The sequence below is a fragment of the Rhyacophila brunnea genome, unplaced genomic scaffold, assembly GCF_057557595.1.
Source record: "Rhyacophila brunnea isolate RB1 unplaced genomic scaffold, BYU_Rbru_1.0 scaffold_14, whole genome shotgun sequence".
NCBI classification, from domain to species: Eukaryota; Metazoa; Arthropoda; class Insecta; order Trichoptera; family Rhyacophilidae; genus Rhyacophila; species Rhyacophila brunnea.
Window position 1 is genome coordinate 23844765 of NW_028232796.1, and position 26713 is coordinate 23871477.

Sequence of the window (26713 nt, forward strand, 5' to 3'; positions counted from 1 at the left end):
TGAGCAGGAATAACAATTAATAAATCTTAGTCAATCGATAATCGATTTTAAATCGCACAAAGCGACGACGTAAAACTACATACACTTGCTTTTCCCTCCATCACCCGCCACGTCTCCACACTCGTTATGCAGGCGTATACCGTGGCGTAACGAACGATAGGCGCTGTTCAAATTTGTGCCGAAAGTGTCCCAGGAGCAACTTCCCAAGACCTTGGTTGGCGTGCACTAGAGTGTGCGTGATCCCTACTTCCATATAATGTATTACGGTCAATTCTCGATGAGAAAAGACCTTCTCGCTCGCCGTATAATGCCGCAAACTTTTTAAAAGCTGAGAAATTTTCCCTCGTAGATACCAAGTCGCAATGGCCGACCGGTCCAACTGAGGGTCTGCACCTGTCACCTGTCAACTACATACACTAAATGTTTTATCAAATTCGTAAATGTCCGCCTGCACATTGAGGGCAGGCCTGTAAAAAAGGTAGAGCATATCAAATATCTCGATTGCCATTTAAATGAAGAGGAGATCACAGTTCATAAGATCTGAATCAGGATTGCGATGGCAAGCACTTTAAAAAAATTTAAAATCTCTTCTGCAATCGAGAGACTCGATTAAGAGCGACCAGGAGTCAAAGCCTGGACTTACCATAATTACTTCGGCCTGATTTTTTGTAATGGGAAGTATGATTCACTCCAACCCATGATGCAGGGAAATATAAAGGGCAGCAAATGTGTGGATAGAAAGAGTTTACTTAAGAGGGCTACTCAACCTCCGTAGGTGGCTCAATTTTTATATTGCTGTGGATCTGATACGACTGGCTCAGGATAGAGAGGTTTAGGTATAAAACTTTTATTTCGATTATAAAACTATAACATTATGGTCGCAGATGAGCCATGAGATTGATTCAGTATTTTCCAAACTTACGACATCCTAGTACAAGGGTAACAAGACAAAGACCCTCTTATAAAAAAAACCATGTACATCCCCCTGTATGTACATAAGCTCTTTGTATAAAATAAAAACTTTAAATAAAATTTTCCTTGACACAATAAACAGATGATGTAAAAATTACTTTTAACACATACTTATAGGTGTAAGGAATAAGGTAATAAAACATATCTTTTAAATGCAATGTTTTTTAATACCACAATAAGTGTCAAAACAACCAAAATAAGCGGTGTCATTATTTATTTGAAACTATAATATATTTTAAAGGCTTTTCATTTTATCGTGTAAATAACAGTATTTTCTTATAAATGTAAAAAGTGTGTTACTATAATTATTATGTAACTATATAATTATATTCGTATTTTTTTTTCTTTTGTGATAAAACTGGTATTATCAATAAATTTATTAACAAAATAGTAATATTAAAAAAAAAATAGTGCATATCACAAAATAAATAGCAAGTAATAAAAAACAATAATAATAAAAAGCAAAAAACAATATAAAACGTCTCTGGCTTATTTCATCCGGTCAACTTACTAACAATAAATCTAAGTTAGTAAATACCTACTAATCTTTTAAATATATAATATTTAAAAATATAAAAAGCGTTCTAATTACTTAACCGATCATTTCAAATTCAATAAATGTAATTTTAACAATAATTGATTTTGGCAGGACTGGTGGTCAGCCATTACTGCACGGTTTTTCAGGGTGGTAACTAAAATAATGTATCACTAATCAGCGGTATCAAACAGGGGCCGATTATTAAAATATTCCGCGTTCTTGCTTTGTGTTAAGAAAATACTTTTTAATATAAATATCGCAGAGTGTGTTTGCAATTCTAACTATGACCAAAAATGCTAAGCAAACTAGAGCCTTAAAATGATGTACGATAGAGACTATCTATTACATATCATAACATCAAGATTTAGTGATCTTTTTATACTTATTGAACATCTCTATTATGAAAATATATTTAACTGTCATCTGTATTCTAGTTTCTAAGTCAAAAGCGCGTACGTGAAAGTGTTAAATAATAATTGTATTAGCTTTTTTGACTTAACATCCTCGATGTTTCGTTTTATTGATTTTTCTTTGTGTCACGAAATATTAATTTGGATCATGTCATTAAAAAACCATTATTTACATATTTCCTGTATCTACATAAACTACGACCAATTGAAATTTGCAATGATATTAACAGTTTTTGGCAAATACTTAAAAAGAAACAGCTTGAAGTTATTGTATCTTCAAGGCAAGAGGATCTCGTCGAATGGCGCGAGTTTCAGGAATGCTTTGACTGCTTTGGCGACTGCGTGACGAAGTGCTTCTGCGGCTGGTGGTGCCAATTCGTCGATGACTTCCTTCCAGGAGTCGTTCAATAGTCTGTTGGTATTCTCACCTGGAAATAATACGATTACAAATATTATAACAGTATAACATTCACAATATAAAAACCAATATAAAACAACCATTAATTAATATTTTAAAAGCTTCAATATTGTGACCGTACCAGAACAAGTTTTGATATTAATAATCGAGTTTTGAGATAATCGCAAAAAACCACCAGAGCATTGTTTTTTTGTAATTAGAAGAAAAGTATTGAACTCCCTTGGATAAAGAGTGAGTGAGTCGATTTACACTTTTTAATATATATAATACTCCTAAGACTGCAGAGACACAACACGCTATGAGAAATAGATCTCCCTGATTGGTTAGAAAGGCCTTTATAACAAAACTCACATTATCCATTGAAAAATGTGAGTTATGACACCAACAGTTAACTTTGTCAACGATTTTTAGATGGTTTAAAGTGACTTTTGATAGCCAACTATTTTTATTTATATAGATTAATGCATTTAGAATCACTTAGTATATTTAACTCAAAAATGACAAAATTGGAAAATGTGAGTTATGACTCTAAGCGACTTGCGGTTGCATGATTCTTCAAATTATTTTACTAGATGTCCTAATGTACTCACTTAAACGGTATCAGAATATTAGATGTCAAGGTTAACGAGGATTTATTAACAATGTTACTCACTGCCAAAAATAATTTTAAATAATCAATTGTTGAAGCGGCTAATTGAGTTCAAAAAATCAAATAATTCAACCATTAAAACATCATTAATGATAGAGAGCAGAACTTCCATGGCACTACACTTCACCTATAACTAAAAAAACTATGTTTGTCCAGAGTCCATCATTTATATAGGCTAAAAAACTATAAATCAATATATTCAAACAAGAAGAAATAACGTACAAAGATAATTAGATATTTATAAAAAGAATGTAAGCTGAACTAATCTGTGTATACCTATGTCGTAGCTACTACCAGTGTTTCCAACTGTTATTCACAAAAATATGTCAGATAGAGTAAAAAAATAAGCCTTATGACAGAATAAAACGCTTAATTTTTTTCAAAATTGAAAAAGTGTCTACAAACTATCATTTAATTATCAACATAGAGGCACGGATATTATCTGTATATGTCTTGAATGAATGTTGACAAGGGACGCCAGTGGCGCACCCAGGATTTAATATTGGGGGGGCCCAAGGAGGAGAATGTAAATTACTCCCATTGGATCTTTTTCTGCTTCACAGCCTAATTTCTCGTTTATCGGTCTTTTGTCTATCGCACTCGGTGTACCTACACCATGGTCCCCACATCCTGAAACGGGCCCTCAGGCTACGATATTTGGCGGGCCCCCTACCTACCGCTTAGATTAAAGGCAGTGTGAAAAACTACATTAACATACTTCAAATTGTGTTTCAGTTCAAATTAAGGGTACTTATACAGTGAATTATTGGCTATTTTTAATACATCTACTTTAATAATAGAGATGTCGAGTATCGACACATAATAATAAAAAATAAATTGCACAATTATATAAGTAATTGAAAATGTTCATGGTCATGAAATATATAGCGCTGCAGGCGACTTTTTTTACAATTAAAGCTAATTTATGATGTGTGTTTATCTCACTTATCTGGTCAACCTGACATGCCGGGCCCCCCACAGCCCGGGCCCCCAGGCTAGAGCTCTGTCAGCCCTCCCCAGCCATGACCTACACCACTCCGGAATTCGGGTGGACACCGAGAATTTTTTGATAGTTCCATTAGGGATTGTGTTAAAAAAACCTGACATTAGTGTTTCGAAATTTTTGTGTTAGAAATTAAAATCTAAGAATTTTTTCTAAAAAGGGTGCTGCAGAATTATTACAAATCATTTTTTTGCCGCGTCTTTATTTGTCTAAGCCCAAAGGTATGGTTTATTGGCCTTCAATTTCAATGTTTAAAATCATTCTGATAATTTTCATTTTTGGGGGGTGCCAGGGCCCCTTGCCCCTGAGGGACGCTGCCATCAGGTATTTTTTCTAGTTAGATGTAAATTACGTAATACCAGCATGTTGATTTTTGAGCAAATCTGGTCTAATATTCTAGCTTTGTTATGAGCAGTTTTAAGCTGTTTGCGGTGTCGAAAAACGTTAGATTTAACACCATACTCCAAATATAAATTTTACAAGCTAGATGCCTATTCAAAAATGCTAAATCTGGCAAGAAAACGCTAAGTTGGCAACGCTGGTTACTACCCATATATTATAATATAACCTAGCGCACAACAACGAAGTAAAGATGCCGTCTACACACTATCAATACATTATGTACAACAACCACTAAAAGCGCGATGCAGAGACATACTTAGGAGCAACGTAAGTCCCTAATATACGTACCTTTATTTAAGAGGACAATATCGGCAACTTAGATTGCGTCGCTTACAGTATACATACATAATAATTACGTCAAATAGCAGGATATAAATATACGGAAAAGGGAAACGAACCAGAGCGAAACCATTAAAATACAAGACACGCCTAACTAAGTTGAGCTAAAGTAACAAAACTGGGTGGTATTTATTGCGAATATAATCCAAATGGTTTTGCATCGCGCACTAAGGTTTTCAGTTCGATTAATAAAGATTCTTTTTTACTTTGCGATTCGGTAATATAAAAAAAAACAATTCAAAAATGCCTTGAATAATATGTCATAAAATCAAATATCCTTTTATTGTGTGATTAATCATTATTTCATTTAATTAATAAGAGAATGTCTGAGATAATTCACTATTGAATAATAATAATAATATTATATCGTTGAGAATCGCTAAATTTTATTAGACTAAATAAACAAAAAGGTTTATAAATTTAAATGATAATTTGTAAAAAAAAAACTATAATCGCCATTATCTAATAATAAAGTTTTTATAATAATTGTTTTTGTATCTATATATTATAGAGATAAGCGAAAGTGTGAAAAAACACATTTACTCAAGCATACTTCTGATGCAGACCATTAATTGTGGTATTTTTCAACAAATTTTAAATAGTTAGAATTATCGTACCAAGAAGTTTATCACCATTGAAGAGATTATCCAGCTTGAAGTGCGCTCTTCCAATTTTGTAAGCAATTGTGTCACTCTTGAATTTTCCGTATTCTTTTCCGTCTTTCCCTTTCACGAGTTCAAGGAAGAAGGTATATGTTATCTTGCTATCATCTGAAAAAATGTAATTGAAATCAATTAATCATGAGGACATCTTATGATTTATATTAATTGTTTTATTTGCAAAATGTTCAACCTCATTAATAGGCATTTTTTGTTATTTTGCACAATGTTTAAACACTTGAGTGAATACGAAAAAAATTTCCAGTCATGGTTAGTAATTTGTATTAATACATTGCAGTTATGTGTGTATCTAAAAAACGGCAATATTATATTAAATTGTGTTGATGTTTTGCATTATTTAATCATCTCAAATATATTTTTTTTATCACCGACTTAGTATGATGTATTAGACCTATACGATGTTGTACAATAAATTACATACAGTTTTTTTAGCTAAAGATTTATGTCTTTCAGTACCAATTTACTTTTAAATATATTTGAATCTAAACTATTAAAATATTATAAACCGTTATCTGATATTATGTCCGTGGAGACGAAACATTTTGGTTTGAATGCACAATATAATATTGTATAAACTTTATAAAGCAAAAAATATCTGAAAATAAAAATTCATCAAATTTATAGAATATTACACAAGTTTATTGTTATTTTTTTATTTTTTTATTATTACTTTTATGTTTGCATAGTGTGTTATAGCAAAATATACCTATATTCATTATTATTACAACAATATAGTTTTAATTGATATTATCATGTACGTTTTACTACATATTTAAATGTTTACTATTATAGAAATTATACAATAGACACTTTAGAGCAGACAGTGCTGAAGTCCAATAATTTCCCAATTATGAATTAATTTTAAAAAAATCTAACCTCGAATGACCTTCACAATTTACAAATTTGGAAAAAAAATTAGGATATCTGAAAAGTTTCATTTGTAGAGACATTTGACTGATTGTTTGTGGTTAAAACTGCTCCCCTGCATAATATTGAATATGTGACTTACAAACTTTCAGCTCTAAAGTACAGAATTATAGAAACCTTAAATTCCTAATAACAAAGTAATGAACCATCTTAAATTAAGTTTTCCTGAAAGTGTTCTTTGTGGACATACGAAACACTGGTACTACGGATTATCTTATAATTAATTTGGCTGTATGGTGATGTGGTGGTAGATAGACGGTCGTTGTTGCTTGGTTGTTGAGATGAGAGTTTATTGGTTGATACAGGAATACACTATATACAATAACAAGGATGACGACGTGAGATTATAATCGCGAGGATCACCCAGCGATTATCGTACTGGTGATTTGTACTGGTCAGATCGAGATGATTGAGAGATTAACTATAAGAATTCACTGAGAGACTTGGTTCAAGTGAAATAACGGATGTACTATTACTCGTGACGGACTCAATGAGTTGAGTGTGGATTCATAGATTGTCCTTCTTATCTATATTAATGCAGGACATATATTACAATAGATAATTACCAATCAAAACAAACACTACTGATCTTGTTATGATAAAGGAAACGCTGACAATTATTATTGCTCTAATGTTTTGTTTTAACAACAAAACGTACATATTAAAATGAGTCACTAATTTAATGCTGAGTAACATGATTGTAACATTATTATTATGGTAGAAATATTTTTAGTTGTAAACAATGTTATCCCTTGTTTATAGTTCTAACATAATTACTACAAAATCAAGTCAGACAAATTCAAGACAAATTCAAACAAAATGTGTGAAATTTCCAATTTATTTAATATTGAATGCATAATGCATGAATTAATAGAGATTTTCCATTAAGCATAGAATCATTAAGTACTTTAAAAAGGTAAATATGTTTTTGACATGTGTGCAACATTAAATTAAATGGTAATTCTTCACTTATAGTATAAATAGATAACTATGTTATGATTTATTAATGATATTATGTATGCCTTTCGCTATTTTATGTGAATGAAAAATCATCTGGCGAGTTTGTAAAATGATAATAATAATATAGGTAGGTATACAGTGGCGATCTGTTGACTTGTAAAATCCAAAGGGAACACACAGTGACGTCCCTAGACAAAATACCGCCCCTAGGCAGCGCCAAAATGCCAACCCATTTTTAAACATTATTTTTTTTATTATCCTTCCATGACTCCAATATTTAAGAAATACTAGTACATTACTAACAAAATTTACCACAAAATTTAATTTAGGTAAATGTCATCTCTACTTCAATTGACAATATTGCGAGTTCATGGTTTCAAATACATTTAAAAATACACCTGACAACTTTCAAAACTTTTTGTATAGGTATCTACATTAATTAGGTAAGTATGTACCTACCTATAATTAAAATATAATTCGCAAATCTGCACATGTCATTGCTGGTCATCAAGGACGTGATGTCCAAGGACAACGGAAGTAAACTAGATATCGCGAACCGACAAAAAAATACAGTCCTGTTAAACCTTGTATGCTAATTAATACATTTTGCTTCCAACCAGTGAGCTGATTTTTTTAATGGAAAGATTTTTTCATTATTACTAAGTTTAGGTAGCTATTTTTATGTATAACAAACGATTCTCCTCGATTTGCCGCCCTTCGAATAACTGCCGCCCCCAAGCGACGCTCAATCTGCCTACCCCCACGGGACGTCACTGGGAACACACGCAGGAAGTCATATTGTGGATAAAATACATGTAAATAGTTTTCAATTTTCCTTAACAACAAAACCAAAGTTATTAGTATGCACAAATGAAATATACCAATTATCAAGGAAAAATAACCATCTACTGCGTAACTCTTTTTTGCATAACTAATTCGATCGCTTATTATAAGTTATAAGCAATATTATGCGTGCATATATAGTTATATAATTTATAATTAATTCATCGGTATAATATAGAAAATACCAGTGGCGCACCCAGGGGGGACAGAGGGCCCTGGCACCCCCCAAACATGAAAATTATCAGAATGATTTTAAACACTGAAATTGAAAGGCAACTAGGAAACTATACCTTGAGCATAGACAAATAAAAACACGGCAAAAAAATGATTTGTAATTATTCTCCAGCACCCTTTTTAGAAAAATTTCTTTGATTTTAATTTCTAATAGAACAATTTTGAAACACTAATGTCGGGTTTTTTTAGAAACCCAATCTTTAATGGAACTGTCAAAAAATCTCGGTGTCCACCCGAATTCCGGAGTGGTGTAGGTCATCATGGCTGGGGAGGGCTGACAGGGCTCTAGCTTGAAGGCCCCGGCTGTGGTGGACCCAGCGTGTCGGGTTGACTAGATAAGTGAGATAAACACTCATCATAAATTAGCTTTAATAGTTAAAAAAAAGTAGAATTCGGCATTAATATTGTAGCTCTCTAGACTAAGCGGGTAGCACAGCCGATATTATTTGAGTAATATTTTAGCATACTAGACGCATATGTCCAGCATGGTCGCTGTTAGTCACTTCCAATCCGCCAGTCGCTGATGACAAGCTGAATGGTTACCGCCACTATGCCTTCAATTTAATAAAAACTAGGAGAAACTGTAAAAATATACCACCGTGCATTGTGAAAATATGTAAAAAATATTTATATAAAGAAGAAAAAGAGCCTATGAGACTAATTTATATTATCTTCCTTGCCCTCCCCCCCAAATTAAATCCATAGTGCACCACTGGAAAATACGTTAAATATAAAACCAATTAATTATTATTTCAATTAGCAATTATAATGCGATATTCCAGCATTGTTAAGTTTAATAACGATAATAATAAAGATACCTCGTCGCAGGACAGATGTTATGTTTCATGATGCTGTATATCGTGCAATTAGCTTATTTGATGGCACCATAAAGGTTGATTTGTTTTTTTATTAACTATATAATGTTTGTGGACGTATTAAATAGGTTAAATTTATAATTGTATATAATATTATCATGTTTCTTTAATATTTACATGTCATGCTGTCTTTTTTATTTTCTTGTTATAGTAGTTGTTATTTGTAATTAAGATATTTTTATATATTTGTATGTATTATGGCGCATTGGCCAATCGCTGTAATGCCGTAATACTCTTTTTCTAAATAAATAAATAAATAATTTACCTAAGTATGTTTTAACCTAACTTAATAAAAACATAGTAAAAACGAAAATCGATACACTTGCCTAGAAAAACATTTATTTTAACGCATGTTATAATTTATTAAGTTATGTTACAAATTAAGCAATACGGAGTGAGAACTACAGTAAAATTAGCAAAGAATTTATTAAGTGTCTTAAACTGACCCAGTATTAATACATTTTAATGCTTTGGGTATCGATATATCAAAGAAGCCATTGCTCTACCAATTGGTATCACAAGTGTCAGGTTGGTTATTCACCTTGTTAGAATAAACAACTGATGTTCCCGATGTCTTATACAGTTATTAGAAAGCATATCATACGTCCCAGTTTAACCGGGACTGTCCCGGTTTTACGATGGGTCCTGAAGTCCCGGCCAGTTTGTTATTTTGTCCCGATTTAGTATGTTTTAGTATTTATTTTCTAAACCACACGCAATAGATCGATAATTTTGGTTCCAAAACGTCATTTATTGTATTTTTAAACTAGGTATATAAAGAATTAACATATTTATCCAAGAAGAAACTGTCACATCCGTATCACATGAATTGTGTGAATGTTTGTTATTGTTATCATCGCCAGACAGTGCAAAAATGAATTGTCGATAAAAAAAATATTTTGACCCTATATATTTTGAAATATTTGGTTTTCAATAATAATTAGAGATTTAGTCAAAATAAAGATACTATGTAGGTAGGTAGTATGTATCTTCTAACTAAGGCTTATACAGTAGCAATATGTAAGCAGATATACCTAACTAGAAAATGAAGTTCTACGCGTCATTCTTTTATTTATTATAATAATCGTGTTTTTTTTTTAAATATAAAACACGATGAATTATTAAAAAAAATAGTTTTTACATAATTATTTCGATACGTCGATATATTGTAAGTTCAATTTATTTTTCGTATTTCGGCCTATTATTGCCTCCATTAAATCACTAAATAAATAAGGTTACAATAGGTATATTTACGAGGTTTTTGAAAACAGCGATATTCATATTATAAAAGATAATGAACTTACACAGTGCAATTTTGGATTTTCCCTTTCCTACAATAGGGATGATGAGCAGACGACCATTCATATCGTAATCGGAGTCCAGGAGTATGTCACCAAAAGCCTTCACAGTTACCTTCAGGTTTTTATAGTCGATACTGAAATAAAAAAATAAGTAGAAGGTTTAGTATAATATTATAATATTATCATTACAATACACACGTAATTGCAGGTAACCAGTAACCGTGGATTCATTTTTAGGGAGAATGTAGTATTACTAGGGACATCTAGTCACGAAATTATAAACTATGCAATTAAACATAATATTCTCGTGAATTTTTTTCAATGATAGTCTAACCCTCTAACGTGTTTGATATTGTTTTTTTGTTATTCAAAAATAAAATTAGGTAGAAAACTATTATAGAAAGTCGAATCGTTTTTATTTTTATTACGAAAAAAAATTCATGTTCGCTCCTAAGCGGAGTATATAAACTTTCATAGAGTTAATGTTGTATTATCAGCTTTTTACGAGGAATGGTTGTTAACCATTCACCCAACCATTGAAACCTTGCACTGAATCAAACAGTCATTGAAAAAAATATATGTTTCCATTTTTATGTACCGTGGCTTCAGAAACGGTCGACTACCCTAGGTGCAGTTTATTACCAACCTGAAATTTAATAAGGTAGATATCTAACTTTTTTTTCTACAAAATAAAAATTTGTTTTACTTGAAATCTTTTTTATTTATATCGATGCACATTTGAAATAACTAGGTAATTAATATAGTCATAAATAAATAAATTAGTACATATATTTTAAATCTATTATAAAACTATGATTTGGGCAAATGTACAAATTGTGTCTCCGAGTAATAAGTATGTTATATGTATGGTTTCCAGATAGTTGACAGATTCCCTTGGAAAAAATACTATTACTCTACCATTATGGAAAATTAGACAGTCAATTTAATAAGAAAACTAATAATAGTGCATTGGAAAGAGAGCCTTGCTACGTTACATCGCGTGTTTGGCGATATTAGACGTCAACGGTAGGTCAAGCTAAAAACCTGGCTACAACCAAAAACCTAAACGTAAGACAATAATTATTATTAAATGCTTATACTATCAGAGGCGAAAAGAGGCACCTAACGGAAAAATACGAAGCTTGCAATTTGAGATTTGTTTTGATAATTTACAATTTCAACTGTAGTAATTAATAAATATGTATCTGAAAACACTAAAAAGATTTTTTATTTTTTTTAAATTTAAAGATAAACTGGCAATTGTAAAAAAATGTAATAAAATGTGAATTCGTTGCAGGGTCAAATCATATTATTACATTATATTTTATGGCCATATTTATTATCAAAATTTAGTTTTTTAAGTTTTAGATTTTATGTGGTGTAGATTTTTGACTAATTCATCGTTTTAATATTTTTTGTATATATATTAAAAAACATCGATTTTTAAAAAAATATAAATGTGTATAACTTGAAATCCTTTTTATTTATATTATATTTCCGCTAGGTTCTCTGCTGGCATGCGTCTCCCCCTTTTAATAGCTTCTAGTAACACGACTTGGAGTTTTTATTCTAATCTAATTACAGTTTTAATAACTATTATTGTTAAAATACTTTCCTTTTATTATTATAATTAAAATAATAAACGTTATGTATATAATATAAAAAATTATGCATTTTTGGGAAAGAGTTTAAAAAATTGTGACACCTAAAATCGTGAGGCCTGGGGCAAACTGCCACCTTTTGACATGGCCTGATTTTACTGACCTATTATGTATTATGGAAAATATGAATAATACTGTAGTGATATAAAATCAGTGACGTCCCGTGGGGATAATCTGGGCATGCGTTGTATAGGGGTGGTACATTATAAAGGGCGGCGAATGAATGAAGGAATAAAAAAATTATGAAAGCGTAACTATCGTTGTATTGCAATACTCGTTGTAATACTTAATTTATTGGTCGTCTATAACAGTGCTCCGCAACCTTTTCCTACTCCTGGCACACCAAAGGTCTTCCCATAATTCCGCGGCACACCACACGTAAAACAATTTATACACCAAAACATGGACTCCACATCCTGAAGGGGGACCCCAGCCCAAGATCTTTGGGGGTCCCCCCTACCTATCGCTATGGTTAAAGACAGTGTGATACTCTGAAATAGCGTTTTTCAAATAGTGTTCGAGGTAAAATTAATGTTTTTGATTTTATGTTTAGCGACTTTTTGTATGGTTATATTCTTTTAATATAATTATGGTTAGTTGTCGGGTTAGGAATAATTACTTGTCGAGTATTGATACAATAATAATAAATTGTGTCCTACAATCACATGTTTTAAAATATTAATACTTACTAGCGTAGTAAAATAGCGCCGCGGGCGACTTTTTTTGACTCGAAAATGGGAGCTGAACTGCGATAGCCTTGTTGGAAATCCGAGGATATTTTTTATTAACCGAAATCCAGAAAATAACCAATGGAACATCGGCGAACTTCAGTTTTAGCGTCCCGTCGTTTATCAATTCAACAAATTCCTCTCGAATTTATAGGAAAAGCGCTTCTATAGAATTTTCGGCATTGGTTGCAAAAGGGTTTCGTATCCTGTCGCATTTATTGTATGAAAGTACTGATGAAATCTACATCGATTTCTTAATTTTAATATTTTATTTGTTATGTTCAATGTGTAGGTATACAATTTTCATTATACATACTTAACACATTAATGGCACCTGTAAAAAACATTATTAAGGTATAGGTATAAAAACACAAATTTCGAAAGCTAATTAATCACATTTTAAAATCTTCCGACTGATAAAATGAAAATAAAGATTCATACATGATTGAAAATAGCAATTAATATAAATGTAGATTTGATAATACGAACATCAATAAAAAATAATTCACTTTAATTTGTTATTATGTTAACCTGTAGAAAAATAATCTATACCTGCGAATAATACAATTAATATGTGTATTTTAATCTTTATTTTGACTATTTTGACTATTTTTCTGTATTAGGAAAATGCAACATAATATAGTTTATTGTTATTATTAATATCAGATCTGTCTGTAATATATAAATATGATCATTTTACAACGTTTTAATTAGCTCGTATTCTTATTTGTCCGGCGGTTGTTGGTCCGGTACAAATCTTGCAATCGATTTTTAACTAACTTCTCGACAAGCTAGACATTTGAAACTTTTAGAATATATCAGAACACGATGCCAATGCATTCTTTTTAGAAATCTTTTATTCTAGCTATCTAGAATTTTTAGCCATCTTTAAGCAGAATTTAATTCATTTTCAGTTAATTCTGTTTTGTATGGAAAGTTATTTCAGATAAATCCGTAAAAAGTAAAAGACTATTATTGGTTGCTAAGGGGGTGATCCTAGCAACTAAATTAATAATATATACGTGCGTTACTATGGAAATCAAAATGAAATGTCAAAATGAAATTTCAGTATTCTATATTTGTTTGTTTGTTTGTTTTTTATTTACTTCATATCAAGTACAAGTTTGAGCATATTGAGCATAAAAAATTCAACAGAAAATTTAAAAACGTTGTAAGTATATAAAAAGTTCTTTTTATCTTGTAATTATTTTTAACTTAACCTACGTATAACTTGTAGAAAAATAATCTATACCTGCGAATAAAACAATTAATATGTGTATTTTGATCTTCATTTTGACTATTTTGACTATTTTCCTGTATCAGGAGAATGCAACATAATATAGTTTATTGTTATTATTAATATCAGATCTGTCTGTAATACATAAATATGATAAGTTTTATTTATACCTAATTGAACCTTTGTATTATCAAATAATATATTTAAAATCTTCCTACTAGAAATATATCTTACGACAATAGCACTACACTCATCCATAATATAACATACCGTCTCTGTTCTGGCAGAACACACTAACTGGAGAATACTAAGTCTTGAGTAATTTGACTTTGAAGTTGTTAAACTGTTTGAAATGGTCTATCATTTGAGTTTACTAAGTAATCGTAAAAAGGATGTCTTTAAAATAAAGACTGTTTTTTTATTAAGAAGGTTTCCAGACGGTAAAGTTTGAAATAAGGAACATTTTGGTATAACTAACTCAATATGTCATTTTTTCGAATTAGTGTCTTCTGCCAGAACAGTGACGATACGATCTTATCTTGTCGAATGTTATGACGTATTCGAGACACACTGAAATAACCTATATTAGATTATTCAACCTCCATTAACAAGGACAATATATTTAAAATAAATGCACATCAGATAGAACAAATTGCTGGTGAAAATATTCAAATTTAATGTTATCCATCAAATTAATGATATTCACAATTAATTGCTCATAATTAGAACAAAATCAATTACATTTTACTGTATTTCTGGTTTTTGTTTTTAGATGCTATCAGTGACCAATGTGGCCACAACTTAATCGACAATTAAACGAAAACCGGTCTACAAATTTGTGTTTTTTTTTCACTCTTCAAAATCATTATCAAAATTCCGCAATTAATGTCAAATCAAGATGAGTAATAATAATTGAACTTCAAGTGTATTTATTCAAAAACGTCTGCAGAATTTGATGTGTGTAGTGGTTAATTTTATTACTTATGTGTAAAATGCGTATTTAATTTTGCGTAGTGAAGTTTCTACTTATATACCAGTGACGAAGGCTAAATACTAGGTGATTATTTAAAGACTAACTTCTAAGAGACTAAAGACATTATAAAGTTAAAAAAATAAACTGACCCATCTGTCGTCAGAATCTTCAAGTATATTATTTTTTTATTATTTATTATTTTTCTCTAAACTTCACAGCCTACCTTTTTCTAAAAGTCACCCTTCGCCATTGCTATAATAATATGATATTACATACCTGACTTTTTTAACCTCCATCTTAGATGGCCCCGTGAGAGTAACGTCTTTGAGCACCACCCTAAGACCGCCACCTCCCGCCGAATTGATTGCGTTGATCTCCTTGATGAAGAGTGGATCCAGGGAGATGATTCCTCGGTCTTTGTCTCCTTTGGCGAACTGCTGGCTTGATGCCTTCGCCACTCTCGTCGCGCATTCGTTCAATTTCGGATCCGTTCGAGAGCATGGTATTATATAAGGGGCTGGAAAAAATTAAGGTTACAACAATTTTATCAAAGGTTTTCTTGACATTTTTATTATTCATTGGAAATATAAATAAACAAACTTTACAAAATTTAATTTTTACTACATTAAATAAATTCATTGTAAAGTGGTACTAGGTTATTAGAACGCCTTTCTGTGACAATACTATTACGCTTCATTCCATTTTTAGGATGATCTCAACTACATACTTTAAAGTTTTCGGCAAGTGACAGGTCGTCCGCAAAAATTTTTCGGTGGTCAGCAAGTTTTTGGTGTCCAAATGCCTATGCTTAAAATTCCAATAAAATATTCAAAACCCGTGCACCTGCGGGTCTATTCTACACACAATGCGACTATCAACCACTAAAGTGATAAATTAATAGTATTTATTACATATTTGTATTGAGGTATTATAATTGTTACAATAAGTTAGCCGTCTAAACAGTCAAAACTGTCTATCTCGTTCTAAATTTTATCACAGCCAGGAGAGGTGCTGTTAAAATATAGCACTTATTGGAACAACTACAACCAATCTATTATAATTGTTACAATACATGCTAATACTTTGATACAAACCTACCCTAGTTAGCCGTCGTAGCGGCCGAAAGCAGTATTGTGTATAGAATATACCCGCTGCAAGTGTTTATGCATTATATTTTTGTTACCACGTAATGAAATCAACTGCGACCAGACGTTTTTCTTGCACTTATTGTTTTGCAATATAGTCGCTACATACCAATAATATTTTTATTCTGCGTTGACGGTCCACAAAACGTTTCTCCTATTTTCAGTGGTCCGCAGGTGTAAAAAGTGTGAGATGAGTCTTAAATTTTATGATACGATGATAAAAGTCATTTTCCCAAACATACATCGAATGTTAAATTTCATGTTGATACAATATATTTGCCTTCCCGTCGAAAGATTAAAGGCAGAAACAGACGGGTATCACGTTGCTTCAACATACGCGAGATCACCATAAGCTCGCGCCATAGGGAAAAAAAGTGTGAAATGTCGTATTACTTAGTATTTAGCCTTTGCATCGCCAGCCAATTTTTACTATGTGACACTTGTAGGCCAGCTATTTTTTGAATAAAATAAATCCCTTAATAAATATGAAATAGGAACAGAATGATAAATATTTGTGAAAACTTAACCAAATTAACATATTTCTCGAGTTTATCGTGAATATTTTCACACTAAAATCATAAATATTGTTTAGAAAATATACACAAACAGTTTATTCAGAAATTATGACGATTACAAGAACGTACGAGTTAACTAGTCCATGGCTTGAAGCGACATACATGCTTTGACGAGATAACTCGGCTTTGTCAGTGATCAGGTTAAATGTATAAAACCCACAAGAAAATCACCTCGCTCATGTTACATATTTTTACAGGCTGTCAGTTTTCATTATCAAATTTTCTGATGGTTCTAACATATGAGTTCAGGTGACGTGATACAAATCTGTTAGTGACCTAATACGCTTTATAATTCTTCGATACTCTATTCTGCAATACATTTATGTTGTGTAACGCAAACAGATTTTTGTTTTTACTAGAAATGGATGTTAGCCACTTGCTCAAACTAATAGGTCCATACTCCGAGTGACAATAAAACACATTGCAGAACAACGTGTAATTTTTTCAGACCCGGTATTCGGACCAAGGACAACGTCATTTTAAGCTGACACGTTTCCGCTCAGCCATCATGGGCTGCCATGTATTAATATTTACTGTATGTCTATAACCTTGAATCAATCATTTCTGAAGGTACAACATATACATATATCTGGATTGACTATATGACTAACCAGGGCTATCGTCTAGCAAAAATTTTGAGATATCCAAACGTCCGCCAGGAATCAAGATAAGTAGATACCTATTATTGGTACCTTGATTCAAACTACATAAGCCGATTTCCAATATTGCCGAAATTTAATAATCCCTTCATTTGTGTATACTACTAGTTAATTTCGTCGTAATTAGGTAGGTCACGGGTGGCTCAACTAGTAAAACATATTGATCAAAATCCAATGAATGCGGTTTCGGATCCCACAAATCGTATTTTTATTTTTTTTCAAAATTTTTTTTTAGTATGTATGTATCTATGTTTTAAGGTGTTATCAAATTATGTTTGTTCAATTTCCTTATGTTCACTTCCTTTTAATCAGTCAGAAATGTTGAATTTATTAGATTTTATAATAGGTGATTTTTTCAATAAAAAAATATGAAAAATATTTAAAAAAAAAAAAAAAAAATTCTTTAATTACTGGAATACGTTTTAATAGTTATATTTAGAATCCCCGATTTTTATTAGCCAAATGACCGGTTAAATGTAACGGCCGCCAATCGTTGATTTTTCTCATAATTATTATTATGTTAAGACAAATTATAGTTCGAGTATGTAAATACTAACTGATCTGAGTAAAGTTTCTTTCCCGCTCATCTGCAAAGTCAAATCGAACCAAAAATTCCCGGATGTCAGAACTAAATATGTAACTGGTCTTACAACTCTCTACGGCGGTTTATATTCTTACTTTGAACGAGGCAAGACAACATAATGTTTTTCAAATAAATTAATACATTAGTTTAATGTTATTATTTAAAGCCTAATCACTTTGTTTTTTTCGAAGGGGGATAAAAAATAGAAATTTCAACATAAATACAAATTAACTATGTAAATATAATATACCTACTAAGGGACGCGTTACCTCTCGTGTATAAACTGGTAAGTCAAATAATGTATATTCAAACAGTAGTCATTAAAAAAACAACACGCATAATATTGCTGTTTTTTTTCATATTGTATTGTACTGTTTTAACAACAAATGAGCATGATTAATTTTTTATTGATTTGATGTCGAACATTCCAACTACAAGTACTTGTTCAAGTATTAAACCACTTAAATAATAAAAAAAATCGAAATTTTATAATATAAAAAATATTTACAGAATCTTCAGATTACGATATATATTTTTTATTAAGTAGATAGGTACGTAATATTAATATAGTAATTACATAACACGCAAAAACTTTATGACTAAAATTAAAAGTTTTTTTAACAGTTGTTAGTAAGTATTTAATATTAATAATTCATATTATAATGAGTTTATAACATAATGTTGAGCGAAATTCGGCGTACAATATTATTTCAACTGACAGGAGAATAATAATCTTTCGAAGTCAATCACAATTAAGGAAGTATTTCGACGATGCCTAATTATATTTCAAATAATCCAATTTCGTGATTGTAATTGACTTTTTTATCAGAAGATTCTCTCCGATTTCTAAAAATTTCGCAATCAACTAGGTATGTAAGTACACGGAAATCAGATTGTCTAGTCATTGATTGCGTATCGCGACCCTATTTTATATGCCAACATCGTAATACGCTTTGACGTCAATTTTCTAATTTGACGGCCCCAGTATTAATTAGTATTTTTTTTACTATTGTGCCAAAACTTAGTTTTCGCGCCTACATTGATGTAGCTTTTGGCGACCGCATTTCTACGTCGCCCATACATACTACAGCTCCAAACCCTATTTATCGTAAATCGGTAACCGAACAAAACAGAGCATGGTAAAACAGAACATAAAGAGAAAGAACGATGACAAAACAGAACATGAAAAAACGGAACAGTGACAAAATAAAACAGCCAGGGGAAAATAAAACATTCATTTTTGCCGTATCTATTTTATAATTAGATACTTATAAAACATAAGTTTATAAACGAAATATATATAAATATTTAATATTTATATAATCACGGCGTATTGGCCATTCGGCGTAAAAACCTCAATTTATCTGCATGATTTTGACAATCATGCACAACTCCACAGAAATATTATTAAACTCATTATTTAGTTGCACCTAGTCACCCAAGCATTATGAATATTTTAGATTGATTAAGACGAGATATACCTAGCTTGCTGGCAACACCGAATTGAGTCTTGTTTAATTGAGGCTTTCCAGCGATTACGAATGCAGAAATTAAATATTTAGATTTTTACGGCGTATTGAAAACCTGTAGTATTAAAAATCTATACAACATAATATTATAGAGATACGACAATTTCAACATTAAAAGTTTCTTGAAAGGTCATAGTTCTATTTGTTATTGTTCTTTTTTGTCACTGTTCTGTTTCTTCGTGTTATTTTTATTCATGTTCTGTTTATTCATGCGGTGGCTTCTGGTGTGAACGCTGCCATTCGTTAATACCGCTTCCGGGGAACTCAGAAATTATTTTCTGTTCTGTGACCGCTTCTATAGAATGTAACTCTAAATAATACTCACACGCATCGTGCCTAATTTACAATTTTAAATTATTTACATTATAGTTTACTTGTAATCAATTAAATTTCACAAATAAACAAATTTAATGTATATGCTTGCATTCTTTAAAAAAAAAAAAAAAAAACACCTACAAAGTCGTCAAGTATACCAACATGACATCGAAACATCGCCTGTACCCGTTGTATAATTATCATACGTGAATATGCGTTGTAGGTACCTGAAGATTTCGAAATGCGAATATAAATAATAACTTTAATTCAAATTATCCATAGTATTGATTTTCATCACATTTACTCACCATTGATGAATAATTTGGCGTATTTACAGTTACCAATCAATTAAAAGACCAATCAATTCATTGAGAAAATTATATTATGCCCCTTAGCTTAAAACTTTAACTTTCTAATTTTGTGGATATCCATAGAGTTAACTTTAAAGCTAATTTCAAGAATACTACCCATAACATAGCAAATTATTTTTTCTACTATATCAATTTATTATCTCATATTTTAGTATATTCAAACAATTCATGTAGTAATTACCTATTTATTGTCATTAGCAAACACATATTATTAAAATAAAATCACTGGTCTTTCGTGACTTTACCAGTCACAATTTATTTATGTAATTTTTTCAAACACCCGGGTGTTTGATTATTTCACTTCTACTACTATATATTTTTTTCATTACACTACTATCATTGGGTCTCATGGTATATTCTAGTGTTAAATATATATATACATATATAATAAATACCTAAATATTTTTTAGGTAATTAGGTAAGTAACAAAAGGGCGTCTCTCTATTTTTGAAATGCACAATATTCTCTCTATAAAATGTTCAAATTAAGACGAACAACTTCATTATTTTGAATTCAAACAATGGTCAAAGAAGCTCATTACATTATTTTAATATAACTAATAATGTAGATACCTACCTACAAATCCCTCAAAACTGTGTCATTATTGTATCCGCATACCTCAATGTAGAAAAGCCCTTTTGATGTTTCCTACTAAAGTGTATATAATATAAAATATCGTTATATTAATATGCATTTTATTTATGTAGGTACTAATAATAAAATAAAATTGTTTGTCTCCGATTTTAAAATATTGCCTTTTGATCAGCGTTTTGACTATTTCCATGATTCTTTCTTTCTTTTGACCATGCCCGATCCCTATAAGATCATAATTATATGGGCTAACACATAGTTGAGGTTAGTATTAACAGATTTTTGTTTTAACGTGAAATGAATGTTAGCCACTTGCTCAACCTATTAGGTCCAAACACAAATTGAAAAACAATATAAGTATTTGCTAGTCCCAGGATTCGAACTTGGAACCCACGATACTACAAACCGACGTGTAAATCGCTCGCCCATCGTGGGCGTAATAAAATAAAATTGTCTGTATCCGATTTTGAAATATTTGCCTACGTAAGGTTCCGAAGATACAAGATGAAACTTTTTACTAAGTATTATTATTTTATAGTTTATTATAAACTATTTTTTTATTCAACGAATGATTCACAAGATTACATAACGTAACACTCTTTATTGAACATTCATAATTTGAAAACATCTCAGAAAAACATACCTACAACCACTGAAAGAAAATGTTAATTTGGTCGCAATTAGATAGAACGCGCATAGCTTAGTTAGTAGACCACATGGGCGAGCGTTCAAATCCCGCTGGGCGTCGTATATTTTACCACGTTTTTATTAGCTCGTATTCTTGTTTGTCCAGTACACATTTTTTCTTGTGTGTCAAGTCCTAGCAACTAAATTATTAATTTGTACGTGCGTTACTATGGAAATCAATATTTAATGTCAAAATGACATTTCAGTATTCTATATTTATTCAGTATTTCTATCAAGTACAAAAAAAAGTATTTATTAATACATAGAATTGTCAAGTTTATGTGATTCAACAGAAAATTTAAAAACGTGGTATATACAAAGTTCTTTTTATCTTGTAATTATTTCAATATGATTTTTTCTAGTCTTGTATATTATTATAATCATTTACCTTCGTCCAATAGGCATTCGTCTCCGTTGGTATCATGAATATGATATTATCATGTTTTAATGTCATATTATGTCTAATACATAATAATATGTATATTATAGCAAGGCTATATACGACGTGCTTTCGTGTATAAATCGGAAGAAAAGAAGGCTCGACTATTATAGTCATAATATTACAATCAAAATAGTTTTATCCTTGAATGTTCAATAATTATGTTATATTTGCCGGTATAATATGAAATTCTATTGGATAATATGTATGATCATATAGGAAATCGCCTTGAAATCGCTCAGCTGGGTGTCAAATATCAGAATATTCTATGTCACGATAAAAATTTACATGTTATGTCAAATTAGGAAGTAGGCTTTAAATCGTTTCATAACAAAATGGGCGGACAAACAATTGATTATGGCCTCAATTAGTTTTGGTAATAAATTTATTTCTAATATAGATATATTATACCCATGGCCCCCACAGGAGGGGAGCTGATAGGGCCCTAGCCTGGGGGCCCGGGCTCAGGAGGGGCCCGGCGAGGTGGGACGACCAGATAAATAAGATAAACACAGATCATAAATTTGCTTCACTAGTAAAAAAAAGTCCGCTGCGGCGCTATTGTCTTTCAATAATATTATTATTTTAAATTATGTGGTTGTACGATACAATTTTTAATTGCGTATCAATACTCAACAACTCCATAATTTAAATGGAAGTATTAAAACATAGGTACCTGCCTACCTACACATTAATTTAACCGCGTACACCATTTGAAAAAAGCTACCGTAGAGCATCACACTGCCTTTATCCTTAGCGATAGGTAGGGGGGCCCGCCAAAGATCATAGCTTGGGGGCCCACTTCAGTATGTGGGGGCCATGATTATACCACCCAAACGGGAGCCAAAAAATCCTATCACTAGTTTTCACGCGGCTTCCCCTGACCAATGCAATACTATGTAGCTGATAGAGGTGGGTAAAAGATGAGTTCTGGCGCAACAAAATAAGAATAATTAATGCGAAGGAAATCCTGACAAAAAAACCATATCCTGGCCCGTGTGAACAGCGTAGCGTGGTGGTTCGTCAATTTTCCGCATATCTAGCGACTCGAAATTCGGTACACATGTATGAATATAATGACAATACTTCTCGTAATAAAACTAAAGGGCAGTCCATTATACCAAACATACGATCTTAACATTATGCTCTTCTAAAAAAAACTCTTTTATTAACAATAATATCTAATAGATATAAAAAATAAACATTGGTGGCATTGATTTACTTTTCGAGATAATGATAGGTACTTATATATTATTATTGTACTATCATCGTTGCTTTTGCGTTTTCAATAGATAATTATATTTTATTTATATATAATTCTTTATGTATTACAAATTCTACCGCTTTAAATCATATTTAGTCGACATTGATATGATGAGAAAAAATCACTTTGTTTACAACGATAACATCTTATCATCTTCATCATCTTTTTAGACTTAAAATGTATTTAAACTTTGATTTAACTCATTCTGAAGTAGTAATAGTAATTCAATGAGTAAATAATGACAAGATAAAAAGAACTTTTTATATACCACGTTTTTAAATTTTCTGTTGAATTATTATGCCCAATATGCTCATATGATATACTTGATATGAAGTAAATAAAAAACAAACAAACAAATATAGAAAACTGAAATATCATTTTGACATTTCATTTTGATTTCCATAGTAACGCACGTATATATTAATAATTTAGTTGCTAGGACCCCCTTAGCAACCAATAATAGTCTTTTACTATTTACGGATTTTTCTGAAATAACTTTCCATACAAAACAGATTTAACTGAAAATGAATTCAATTCTGCTCAATGATATATTTTAAAAGTTTCAAATGTCTAGCTAGTCGAGAAGTTAGTTAAAAATCGATTGCAAGATTTCTACTGGACAAACAACCAACGGACAAACGAGAATACGAGCTAATAAAAACGTTATAATAAAATATCTCTTTACATAAAAACTTTAAGTTGAATTCTTAATTACCGGGTAAAGAATGTTTTTTGAAATCTTACTTCTATTTTTAAAAAAAATTATTAAACTAATGATACATTTTTTGTTCGCTATTTCACAAACAAAAGAATGCGTTATTTTGAATAATTTTGATAATAAGTCAGAAAAGATTTTAATTGAGAGAATGATGATACAAAGGGAATAATTCGTATTAAGGAAAATAGCTAAGCTATATTAATATATTTGTGTACGTTTATTATTAATATTATAATATCACATATTCTTGGCTATAGTGCGTTGTAAACCGATGCGAAAAATAAGCACCTTTAAAGGTTCAAAGAAAATTGCGTGAAATTTTGCGAATATTAATTATTTATTGCAGACAAATAGAGGGTTCATTGTCTTACATTTTCATTACAGATTTTTACTCAAACAATTTATTATTTTCTTACTACATACACTTATGCACTCATATTTTATTATAGAATAACAATTTTATTATTCATAAAAATAAAAATCAACTCGTGTTACTAATGAGTGCTCGAAATGTAAACTTTGACGAATCGGAGAGCACGATAATTTTTCGAAAATATTAAACTGTATTCGTTGTTTTATTATAATATGTCCACCGTGGGCAGCGTTAAATCTTCTGACATGTATAGCTGATGAAGATTTGGACAAGCATTGTCAGCACCGAAGGTGAAAAAAACTGTGCGTAATATACCTACTGTCAAAAATTGTATTATTCTTTTCTATTACCTACGTTATCAATGCGGCAAGTTTTGAATTAAACTTTAAAAAAAACGTTTGGTTTAATAATTCACAAATAATCAGAACACAATTTTGAATTTTTCACACGACGGAGCGGTAATCTCGAAGGTAGCCATTCCGTTCCATTTATTTTCAAGCCAAGAAATATGTAAAGTATTAAAAATTATAATAATTATAAAACGTACAAATCCGTGTTATCAAACGTTATTTATCATGAAATACAATCGTGAATAATAAATTACTGATATGCATTATTAAATTGATTATCAATTTTCCTCGATATCGCAATGAGTATGTAATAATATTAATACTTTCGACCGAAGGTACTTGATGGAATTTGAATTTAAATTCTAATGGATTCAAGCTCTGTACTATTCCATTTAAGTCGTTTTTTGCGACCCGGGTTTCGCCTTTCGGCATCTTCAGGCGTCGTGTACACTCACCAAAGGCAAACACACACTGACAACGAACACCCTTAACTCTACCTTATATAGTAAAACAATACAATAAAGTAGGTAAAAACTCCATTACCTACCTATTTAGTCAGAAATTAGTTTTTTCTTCAATAAGCTTGTGAATATATCTACATATGGAATTGTCTCCAGGTATGCCTTTTAAATAAGTGAACAATTATTATTATATTTGTTAAAAAAATTTCTCAATTATTACAATTAAAAAAAATACATTTTAATGTAAAGTAAGTATATATATATACATATATTACTGTTTGTATTGTTTTAAAGAGAACATGACAAAACATTCAAATTATATTACTTGTATGGTTGCTATAAAAATAACGACATATTTGTACACACCATGTTCATGTGATATAACTACTTTTTGGACATACATAATTTTAAAACATTTTTGATAAATATATAACCACTAAAAAAAATCGTTTTGAACAAATTCTACATCCAGCACGATTCATACATGCACCACCCGTGACTCGCACCCATGTGCTCTCACCACTTAACCATTATACGTATCTTATCCAATTGCGACAAAGTTAACTAGTAGTTTTACAATACTCTTTGAGTCGCTTTCAAAATTCCGTTACTTTTTGGTAATCAGCTTTTGTATTTTATACACAAAATATTACAATTATTTTAATTACTAACCGGTATCGGGATCATACAAAGTTTTGTTATAACGTAAGTACTTGAACTTGCTAATAGTTTAATAAACTATTTTTTTATTAAAGGAATAATTACCAAGATTAAGGGATGCAAAATTCTTTTATTAAATATACATAATTTGAAAACACTTCTGAGAATAATATAATATAACCACTAGAATAAATATTTTTGGAAAAAATACAACACCTGCAGATTTGAATCATATTGGGATATATTTTCTCAGAAGTGTTTTCAAATTATATAATATGTTCAATAAAATAATAATACATTCTTTAACCGTGTAAATTATTCGTTAAATAAAAAAAATAATTATAAGCAAGTGCAAGTACGTTATAACAAAAATTTGGAGTGAGCCTGCCACCGGTTAGAAATTGAGGTACTGAAAAAAGCCGTTTATAATATACCTACTTTGATGTTAGAAATAGTGTTTCAAGTTTAAATTGGTATGTGGTTATGTGAACACTGCTTCTAATTATTTTTTAATAAGAATATTATATGTCACTTGTACTTTTTTCAATCTCAATTAGGTACTTAATTTATTTTAATAATTTAACAAATTTATTAAAATAATAATAATATGTATTTTCTACTTACGCAAATTATTCCCCTGAATCCTTTCAACGTTAACTACAACCAAAAGTAAAAATGAGTAGATAATTAACGAATTCATTTTCAAATTAACGCTTCAACACTTTCACTAAAACTGATATTGTTTTTCAATCGATACACTTGGTGATGTTTTGAATGTTTCAGCAGAGCGTGGTTACATTTAAAGAAAAACGTTCGAACATCACCAAGTCTGGCAAATTTATA

The 26713-nt window shown here is 30.7% G+C and overlaps 1 protein-coding gene across 1 annotated transcript; it reads right to left on the bottom strand.

The window, feature by feature from the left end:
* Positions 1 to 1578: 1578 nt before the first annotated feature.
* On the bottom strand, positions 1579 to 26713 carry LOC147075763 (circadian clock-controlled protein daywake-like). The gene is made up of 5 exons (XM_085942064.1): positions 26495 to 26713; positions 15427 to 15667; positions 10555 to 10685; positions 5349 to 5501; positions 1579 to 2348 (listed from the first exon to the last, which is right to left on the bottom strand). The coding sequence occupies exons 1-5, from the start codon at positions 26568 to 26570 to the stop codon at positions 2197 to 2199; spliced, it is 753 nt and encodes a 250-aa protein (XP_085798190.1). The 5' UTR covers positions 26571 to 26713; the 3' UTR covers positions 1579 to 2196.